General features: G+C 43.0%; 1 protein-coding gene across 1 annotated transcript; it reads left to right on the top strand.

Moving 5' to 3' along the window:
- Positions 1-2336: 2336 nt before the first annotated feature.
- LOC121444990 (retinal homeobox protein Rx-A-like) lies at positions 2337-6404 on the top strand. The gene is made up of 3 exons (XM_041646957.1): positions 2337-2719; positions 4548-4593; positions 6240-6404. The coding sequence occupies exons 1-3, from the start codon at positions 2337-2339 to the stop codon at positions 6402-6404; spliced, it is 594 nt and encodes a 197-aa protein (XP_041502891.1).
- The last annotated feature ends 4332 nt before the right edge of the window (positions 6405-10736 follow it).

Below are 10736 nucleotides of genomic sequence, written 5' to 3'. Positions count from 1 at the left end.
GTTAATTTAAGTTTTAACAACTAGTTAGGAGCAAGCCTAAGTTAAATATGAGCTTTTATAATTAATAATAAATCTCTATGTCATTTTTCTTGTGAGCTGGTGGCCCAAAGAAAAATCTGTCAGCAGTACATCTTAAAATTTGCATTTTGATAACTTGCTATTTTACGTGAAGTCAGTTTACCACGTTGGAGCGCCATTCTGTAACATTAGGGTCTGCTTGTTGGGGTTTCTGTCCTGCCCAGTTCCCACAGCCAGCAAGTCCCAAAGAAAATACACAGAAGTCTACATTAATCATAAACTGATTGGCCCATTAGCTCAGGCTTTTTATTAGCTGTTATAACATATATTAGCCAATTATTCTTATATATGTTAGTCACATGGCTCAGTATTTTTTTCAGGTGGGCAGGTCACATCCTGCTTCTTCCGTGATCTGGGCAGAACTGGGGAGGAATGAGCTTCCTTCTTCCCAGCATTCTCCTGTTCTCATTGCCCCCCCCCCTTACATCCTGTCTGGTTGTCCCACCTATATTTCCTGCCTGGTACTGGCCAATCAGTGTTTATTTAAGATACAATTGACAGAATATAGAATTGTTTCACACGATATGAGGCAAAGACTTCTAGCAATGGGGGATATGGAGCCTCAGCTGGTCATGTCCTGTAACCAGGCAAGACTTCCAGTGGGTAAATTGGGACCCAAAAACGAGCCACAAAGCCTTCGACCTGCAACATGTCCTACCTACATGAAGTGCAGGGGTAAAAGTGGCACAGAACTTGTGGGAGTGGCCAAACAGTTCAGCTTGAGACTCATGCCACAAAAGAGAGCTCACCTCTGACACTGCCCAGAACACTGGGATCCAGAGGCTAGAGTGTCCAGAGACTAGGATAGAACCAAACATGACTGACCAAAAAAAAAAAAAATCAATGAATTGATTCCTAATGGTATTCAGCTATACTCATAGATCAGTATCTAGTTCAATTATCACCACAGAGGCTTCATGCAGCACCTGAAGGAAACAGATGGCGACCCAAAGGCAAACATTAGACCAAGCTCAGGAAATCCCGGTGAAAAGAGGAAGGACTGTAGGAACCAGAAGGGTCAAGGACATCACAAGAAAACCCACAGAATAATCTAACCTGGGCTCATAGGAGCTCATAGAGACAACAACCAGAGAGCCTGCATGGGACTGACCTAAGCCTTCTGCATATATGTGACAGTTGTATCTTCTTGTGAACTCCTAACAGTGGGAACTGGGGCTGTCTTTGACTCTTTTGCCAGCTTTCAGGACCCTATTCCTCATACTGGGTTGCTTGCACAGCTTTAATATGAATGGAGATGCTTTGTCTTACTGCAACTTGATATGCCAGGCTTAGTTGGTATCAATGGGAGGCCTACCCTCTTCTGTAAAGAAACAGAGGAGGAAGGGCCAGAGGGGAGGCGACGGGAGGAGAGAAGGGAAGCAAACTGTGCTCAGGATATAAGAAACTATTCATTTTTTAAAACAAAGAAAATAAAAAAAGAAAATAATTGCCTAGTGTATGTGTTTATTTAACCTCTGTATAAAGTATTCTAGAGAAATGTTCAAATGCTCTCTCAATTTGAAGTTTTAATATTCCCTGCAACACAAAGAGGGCAAGACCCTCATAATATATCATCATTTTTGTTGGAGATCATTACTAGACGGGGTATTATGTGTAAATTCTGACAGATATTCTATTTTAAAAATCTAACATCGATTTTTCTCACAGTGATCATTGTGTGTGTATGTGTGTGTGTGAGTGGGGGGGGGTTCTTTGGTACTGGATCTTACCAAGGAAAATGCTTTAATTTCTACTCCTGTGCCTAGATGGACCAAGCCAACTCTGCATTCAGTGTCTTCAAAGAAATACAGAGAACAGCCCCCTAATTTTCACTGCCAACTTCATTCCCAGCGGGGAAAACACAGACTTGTGACATTTGAAGGTTGGGTCATGAGATATTGTCCAAGTTTGACACAGAGTTCTCCTGAATTTCTGTACCTATCCTATTCTGCCAAATAACCTTAAAATCTTTTGTTAGTCCTCGTTGGGGAGCCTCTCTGAAACCCAGGTCCAAGTCGGGTCCTAGTTCTTGGAGAAATCTTAAAGGCAGTAATCCTTTTGCCATGCCTCCTAGTTGCAACTGTCTTCTCCTGTGGGGTGGACCCAGCTTTTTACGCCCACACATACCCCCCCCCACTTCTGGGCCTGTACTAGCCACACCCAGGAGTACTGTGGAACATGCGCAGCCTGATGTAACAATTTTCGCACGTGGAATTGGGAGGTGCTTCTCAGTGGTTTCTGTTTGCAACGCTCTGATGATGGAGAGCAAGTACGTCTACTTCGACTTCGACTATTATGGGGTGGGCTTCTATGAGGAAGAAATAATGACCGAATCTCAGCAGAGGCTAGCTGCAGCAGCAGCCCGTAGATGCTACGGAAGAGGTGTACGAGTTCTGCATGAGCTAGGTGATACAGACTACGTGAACCGTGAATATGAACATCACTATTACCATGAAAGAAACAAAACACGGGCCATCCCCAGTGAGCCTGGACGGGGAAAGCTTGGTGGGCCTGGGAAAGCCGCTGGAGCAGTTTCTCAACCCTCCAACAAGCGACGTGTGAAACACAAGTTCACCTACAGGCAACTTTGTGAACTGGACAGAGTTTTTCGAGAAACCCAGTATCCTGATGCATTCCAAACGTATGTACATGCCTTTTAAAGAATCCACTCTTTTTTCCAGCACTTTGAGCTCCTTTGCCTTCTCCTAACCTCTTTTCTTCATTAAAAAAAATACTGGCCAGACAGTGGTGACACAAGCCTTTAATCCCGGCACTCAAGAGGCAGAGGCAGGAGGATCTCTGTGAGTTCAAGATCAGCTTGGTCTACAAGAGCTAGTTCCAGGACAACCAGAACACAGAGAAACACTGGCTCAACCTCCTCAGTAGCTGAGATTAGTTTGGTCCCTGGATTGGGCCTCCTTCTATTCTTGGCCCTGAAACTGCAAAATCTTCAGCTGAATTTATGGTGGGAGTGAGAAAGGTGGCCTCTGAGGCTAAAGGTCAAACCCTCCCATGCATTTTGGAAAAAGAAAAAGAAGCATAATGCTCCTGGTGGGGATTTCTTTCATTTTACAGTTGTTTTTTAAAAAGAAACCATCCGAACCAAGACAAAAGTGCAGAGCTTGCAGTGTTTTCAAAACTGTTTTGGGGAACAAGACCCTTGCGCTTTGCAATCATCCCTGACCCCCTCTCTAGCCTAATGCACCATTTTGTCTTTTCATCCAGAGTCTGACTGCTTTGGCTGGCACACAAAAGGAAATCATGGATTGTGCTTTGCGTCTATGGAGATATATCTCTTTACCTCTGGGTTTTAAGTCTTTGGTGGTATATACCAAGAAACTGAAATTCTGGCTACATTAATTCTATGTTTACTGCTTTGAACAGTTAGCGACTCTGTTCTCATGTGATTAAACAAATACAAAATACCATCCACAAGAAATCCTAGTTCTGGGGAGGTGAGGACATGACTGGTTCTGGGGGCCACAGTGAATATGAGACCAGGGACAGATAGTGTATCCAATAAAGTTGAAGCTGAAGAGATGGCTCATGGGGTAAAAGTGCTTAAAACAAGCCTGAAGATCGGTTTGTACTTGCAACCCAATTAGAAAGCACCAGAGGTACTGATGGGCACCTAAATCCCATCAGTCCTACAGGCAGATGGGAGACAGGCACAAGAAAACCACCACAACATGGTGAGCCAGGTAGACCTCGTAGGCAGCATAGCCTCAGAACAATAAGAAAAACCCAACCTCAACAAGGTCAAAGGGAAGAAGAGGCTTCAAAATTTAACACCCAAGCTCTAATAGATTTGGTCTTTAGAGCACTTGTGTATCCCCCTCGTGTGTGTGTGTGTGTGTGTGTGTGCGCGCGTGTGTATAATATTATAGAATATTATATATATATGATGACAAATCATTTTTATAGCAAAATGACTGCCATTCAAGCATGTCTTCCTGAATTTATACTCATACCCAATATCCACACAAAACAAGCATAGCTGCACAGAAAAAAATTGGACACTGCTGTAAGCAAATACATACAATATAGTCAAAACCCAGCCTGTTTCTCAACTCCAATTCCTTATTAGAACCGTACTTACTTTAACTATGTGTGTGAATATGACATACCTGAATATGTGGATGAAGAGGGAAATCTGGGAGTCTGTTCTCTCCTTCCCTAGTGTGAGGACCAGGGGTTGGAATCTCATCTTCAGGAGTACCATCGGGTCCCTTTACCCACCGAGTGATCTTCCTTGGCTATGCTATGGAGTTCTTAAAGCAATATTTAGTGTTTTGACAAGATGAAGTCACTTTTAAAGAGTCCTATCTGCAAGAAAAACTGATTAAATGAGAATTTATTGAACTGGGGTTAGGGATAACAAGATAAAAATGCAGAGAGGCCATATATGTGCACTCTCCTTCCCTCTCCCCATGTGGCAATGGCTAACCTCTGTCCCTTTCTCTCCACAGAAAAGCACTTGCAGAGCTCATTCATGTGGACGAATGCAAGGTGAAGGTCAGTAGAGGCACATCTCTGTGGTAGAGGAGAGGGGGACATGCTTGATCGTCCAGGCTGCCTGGTTTGCTTAGCCCTGAAATAACCACACAGAAACTGTATGACTTAAATCACTGCTTGGCCCATTATCCCTAGTCTTTTATTGGCTAACTCTCACATATTAGTTTAACCCATTTCAATTAATCTGTATATCGCCATGTGGCAGTGGCTTACCAGGAAAGATTCTAACCATTTTCCATCTCAGGCAGAGGATCCATGGCGCCTCTCTGACTCGGCTTTCTTCTTCCCAGCATTCAGTTCTGTCTTCTCCACCTACCTAAGTTGTGCCCTTTCAGATCAAGCAGTTTCTTTATTGATTAACCAATACAAGCAACACATAGAAAGAAGGACCTCCTGCACATCTCAGATCTGCTTCAGGACAGGCCTGGCCTTGTCTTCTACACCTGGAGTTCCTGGGTCTTTTTTGAATGTTTTGTGCGGGCATACAAGAGTTGGACTAATGTGCTCTTTGGAAGTAGAAAGTGTAGGGATAAGTCCCGCCCCTTAGGGGGCGTGTTCACCTCGGGCTAATGTTGGCCTATAAATTTGGCAAGCATGCTCCCAACCGGCCCTTTCTGCTTTCCTGGTCTCCGCGGGAACGGTGGTTCTGTAAGTCTATTTTGCCATTACAGCTATATATATATTTACAATCTGTCTGCATTCGTTTACGCCGTTACAAGAAAGTGTTTGCAAAAGTAAACTCCACCTAGTGTTTCTTCCCTGTTTCTGGAAGTAAAGGAATAGGTTTCCCCCAAAGGAAAGCAAAACCAAGAAACCGTATCTCCCATTTTCTGTGTGAGAGGAATTATGTTTATGTCTGTCTAAATATAGCAGATCGAGGTATAATTATGATGTATGCATGTCATACACACCTGCATGTCCCCTAATTAATGATGAACTATGTGTGACAAAAAGATCTTCTACATAATATTTCTGCCTGGAGTCATGTTGGCACTCAGGATTGCCATGGAAATACTTACATGATGGCAGGAATAAGAGTTAGTTGTTACTAACTGCTCAAAGAATGAGTGAGTAAATTTGGAGCAGGGATGGCTTGCCTTTCTACGAGGAAAATTGTTTAAGCAAGGTGAAAAGAATGTGGGACAAGAGCTGAAAAGCCCTTGTGGCTGGTTCTTCTGATTTTCTTTTGTAAGGTTTTAGTAAGATGGCTCAAAAAAAGGCAGCTCTGAATTTAAACTCCCCAGCTTGGTATCTTGTGTCAACTCTGAGATAGTGCTCCAAATCTTTCATTATGAAGAAAGCGATGACTGACAGGTTTGAAAGTCTGTCTAAAGAATGAGCCCGATAGAGTTCAGGCGTTGGCGGATAGCTTGTTTTTCCAAAGGCTTCTGCAGAAGAGTGGGCCTGTTGCTATGTGTGCTGAGTCTGTGTGTGGACAGTCTCTAGTGGTGGAAAGCAAGATTTCGTGGGCTATGACCACATCCTCCACCCTGGGTAATACTTGCAGTCTTGAAGTTTGCGAGGAATGGGAAACTCTGTTCTGTGGAGGGGAGAATGCCAATCCCCTATAAAGTTGCGTGTGTTTTACCACCATAACATTAGTTACTCAGCATGATAACCCGGCCTCCATCTTGGTCTTATTTCAGGCTTGGTTTAAGAATAGGATGTCTAAATACAGGAACAAGCAGATGGAATTCCTACTCAGCAGTGACACATCTGGTCCCTTGAACAACTTTCCACCCAAGAAGCATAAAGATCCCGAGAGTGCCTCTGTTGCTAAGGCATCACAACAGTTCCTCTTGTGCCAGTAATATCTTGGGCAATCCTGTTGGCCATGAAAACACTGTCTTGTCACATACAATAAAAATAAATACTAAGATTTACCAAAGCACTAATTGCATTTGTCATTCCATTTACATAGAATGAGACATTTTGTTCTGCTAATGGAAGCCAAAAGAGAAGTCCAAAGCTTGGAGAAATGACCTCTCTTCTACAGCAGCATAGGGGGATATGGTGACCATATACCTTTTATGTGCAGAATGGGTTTCTATCTTCATTCTGCTGCAGTTTCCTAGTTGACTGTCACCATCCTACCTTGCACTTTGGGGATCAGTGATGTAGCCTACTTGGGCATAGCATCTTTTCCTCGTGAAGAATATCTTGGAAAGCAGGGATGTAGATAGAACTAAGAAGCCATGAGGTCGAACTTGACACTGCAGCCATAGTAAAAGCAAGTGTTTTAAAGATAAGACTTTGAATCCAAAATTATGCAACTGTTCAGAGTTAGCTGAGAGGAGATGGAAAGGTGATACTCACAATGTGAAGGAAATGAGAGACGCCAGAGAGGTGCAGGGAAACCTGGTTACTAGTGCCCAGGAAAGAGAAGGATCACAGAGTAGAAGTAGGAAGGTGGGCATCCGTTTTATTTCCTGAAGCATGTCAACAACTACATGGTTTACAATGGGAATCAAATTTCTATTTATATTTTTTTAAATGAACAATAATTTGCTTTATCATGAAATTCATTCAAAGCATACATCAAACGTGCAGGTGGTGTTACAGAGTCCAAGACCACCAGGGAAAAAAACACCATACAAAACTTCTTTTAATTTTAAACATAAAGAGTGGTCACTTGTGGTGGATTCAGGAACTTGAAAATTCACATTCCTACATCCTACCCAAAAATTCCTTGAAACCCACAAAATCCATGAATATTATGAATATGTCCTGGCTCCCACGTGATACATGCATGAACATTACTCTTCTCTGGTTTTTCTTTGTTGTGGATTCCTGTTGTGAAGCCATGCCTGAAATAAATGAGGGAAAGGAACTGGTTTAACATAAGGGCTAGTTAATGTGATTATGGAAAAAAAATGAGCAAGCAATTCCGGTGCCACTGAGACCAGAATTTATGTAGAGTCAGCATAGGTGATGTTTTCTGATTACTCAATCATACTATGGGGCTACTAGGATTGTTCAGGGATATACATTTTCCTATGGTGTGTGAGGGTGGGTTCCTTTCAGAAAGCCATAGGCAAATATAACACACTTTATGCATTTCACCCATAGGAAGCACCAACTGTGTGTCATGGCAGACGATCAGCTGAATCCAATGTCTCTTCTCCAAACTTGGTATTTTTGAGGGCTTCTTCCAGGATTGGATGGCATGACAACTTAGGAGCAGTTCCAAGTCCTTAATGCCATCTCTGTGTGTTCTCAGGATGAACTAAAGTCTGCATTCTGACATCTGACAGTGAGCTGTGCATCTGCCCCTTGCAACTCCTCTCTAATCATACATTATTCTTGTTCAGGAGACTGCAAAGGTCTCAAATGTGGTGTTAAAGATACGGGGGAAAGGTTCTCCTGCAAAGCCCACCTTCAGTATAAAGTCAATCATGACTAAGAAGGAGCCCGTAAGCTGTTTAGGCAGCAGGTTGACTTCAAGTTGCCTACAAGGTTGCCTAAGGGTACCTTAACCAGCCACCGCTGATAGCATACCAGACTCCCACCCCTGCTTCCACTAGGCCATTTTTCTTCCCCGGGTCAGTAGTAATAAACAGGTAGCTCTTCCCATCCCCCAAGATTTCATTTCCTTATTTTTCTCAGGACAGATATGTTTTTTTTCTGAATGTTTACTTCTTAGGCACATACAACTGTTGTTGCCAGTGTTCAATGCTTGTGTTCAAGGCCTCCTGATTCTGCTCACATCCCCTTCCCTCAAGACTCTCTTTATAATAACCAATGACTGACCTGCCTCAGTTCCTCGGTAGCTGAGATGATTTTTGTGCACCATCAGGCGTTCTTTCTTTTTTTTCTCTTAAAACTCAGCCTGAGTGTCTCCACCATGCCGGGGACAGTGACAATGTCTTGTAGGGATCAAGATGAAATATTTCATGAAGTTTCCATATGAAAGTAAGTTATGAAAGTGCTGGCTGGCCACATGCTTTGTTTGTTTTCATTTTAGAATTGTCTGAAGACACAGAAACAAAACTATCTGTCTACACCACTTTTCAGGTGCATAATTCAACAGCCTGTACTATTGTCAAGTTGTTTGTGGACAGGTTTCTGTTGTGGGGTGTTCACCAGAGCAGACTGCTTAGACATGAGTTTAAGCTAGTAGAAAGGCAACTACACTGGATGTTCAGGGTCCTGGTGTAGTCCCGAGCCTTTCTCTGGGTGAGCTTGTAAGCACAAAAAACATGTCCTGGGTTGACACACTTTGGTGAACAAGAACAGTTAGCCAGAAGCAGAACTTCAGGAGCCAAAAAGCAAGGTTAGTACATTTAGATACTTTCCCAGAACTATGGATTCTGATGACTTAGGTTTTTATTTTAGTTTTGTCAAATGGTACTGGCGACACACCGAGGTTTACAACCTGAGTGATACTTCCATCACTGAGTCAGTTATACTAAGGTCTGAGGAACTATTACAGTCTGGGGGCCTGTTACTTTCCACCCTCTTAATAAATGAGTCATATCATGGATTCATCCTACTCTAAAGAAAGAGGTGTAGTTGATTCTAAGGACCATTAATTTTATTGAATTGATTCATAATTGGCCATATAGTTTATGAGGATAGCCCCTCTGTTAATCCAATTAGAATGAGAAGTAAAGATCCAGCCAGTGCTGATCTCAGAGTAGTTAGCCAGGGGGACCAAAAGAGCAGAGACCTGTACCAATTATCTAATCCCCCACCTTGTTTATTTATGGTCTATATTATATAAAGTATCAGAACAAATATATTTAGTCAAACCATTAATACATGGCCACAAAGTAGTTTCATGTGCTCAATAATATTGCTGTTGTCCGGATGAGTTAACCCACAAGGCAAGAACAGCAGGTATCAGAAGAAGGGGGAAGTGCCTAGATTAAAGGTTTTGTATAGCAGACAAGTTTCAATCCCTTGAAAGTCCTCAAACATTAATTTGAGCTGCCCTCAGTAACAGCGAGTTTTGTAAGTCAATAGGCTAACAGTGTGGTTAGTTCCTACCCCTGTGTAGTACATGGGCTGTAGATCAAGCAGTCCTGCATGATTGTTGGCTAGGAATGATTAACTAAGTGGTGGATCTTGTCAAGAGTTGGAAATAATGATGAGAAACCCTCAGCTTCCTGGATATTGGGAGGTGGAATTCTGGCCCCAAATGTGTTAAGTCTTTTGAGGGGATAGTTGGTTGGGGCTTTGGCAGGGGTAGATCTTTTAGGACCCAAATGTTTAGAGACCTGGGTGGTGTTGTAATATGGGCAGCGGGGCTTCATCCCCAGCACCCTGGCCGCCTGCTAGCTTATGCCTCGAAATAATTACACACAAATTGTATTCTTTTAAACACTGCTTGACCCATTATATCTAGCCTCTTCTTGGCTAACTCTCGCACCTGGACTAGTCCATTTCTAATAATCTGTGTAGCCCACGAGGTGGCTTACCAGGGAGATTCTAGCCTACATCCATCCTGTGTCGGAGCTTCATCGCATGTGCCCGGGAGAGGGGAGCATGGCATCTGCTCCAGAGAGCAGAGCTGTCGAGTCTGAGCTCTCTTCCTCTTCCTCCCAGCATTCTGTTCTGTTTACTCCACCCACCTATGTTTTAACCTAGGAGAGCCAAGCAGTTTCTTTATTATAATTAACCAATGACCTTCCTCCATCAGGGTGGGTAGTTTTAATCTATTCCTAGGATCGTTTTCTGGGATATTGTGGTGGTTTAAATAGGTATGGCCCCACAGGCTCTTGTGTTTGAATGCTTGGTCCAGAGGGAGTTGCACTATAAAGGGTGTGGCTTTGTTGGAGTAGGTGTGGCCTTGTTGGAGGGAAGTGTGTCACTATGGAAGTGGATTTTCAGGTCTCACATGCTCAGGCTATGCCTGGTGTTGGACACAGTCTCTCCTGCTGTTTTTGAATCAAGATGTAGGACTCTCAGCTCCTTCTCCAGCACCATGTCTGCCTGCATGCCACCATGTTCTACCATGATGAGGGACTTAACCTCTGAAACTGTAAACCAGCCCCAATTAAGTGTTTTGCTTTATAAGATTTGCTTTGGTCATGCTGTCTCTTCACAGCAGTAGAAACCCAAACTAAGAGAGGTGGAAAGTCTGATTCCCCAGGTTGTCCCTATTTCCCAAAGACAAGAATCTTTTTTAAAGGAGTTTTAAA

This window comes from Microtus oregoni, unplaced genomic scaffold, assembly GCF_018167655.1.
Source record: "Microtus oregoni isolate MIOR12 unplaced genomic scaffold, Mior012 000152F_ref0000281, whole genome shotgun sequence".
Taxonomy (NCBI): Eukaryota; Metazoa; Chordata; class Mammalia; order Rodentia; family Cricetidae; genus Microtus; species Microtus oregoni.
Note: the sequence above shows the minus strand (reverse complement) of the source record. Positions and strands in the feature narration are given on the sequence as shown.

Coding starts and splice junctions, on each gene's coding strand:
- LOC121444990 (XM_041646957.1), top strand. CDS start 2,337: ATGGAGAGCAAGTACGTCTACTTCGACTTCGACTATTATGGGGTGGGC. Junction 2,720..4,547: donor TATCCTGATGCATTCCAAAC/GTATGTACATGC, acceptor TTCTCTCCACAG/AAAAGCACTTGCAGAGCTCA. Junction 4,594..6,239: donor TGGACGAATGCAAGGTGAAG/GTCAGTAGAGGC, acceptor GTCTTATTTCAG/GCTTGGTTTAAGAATAGGAT.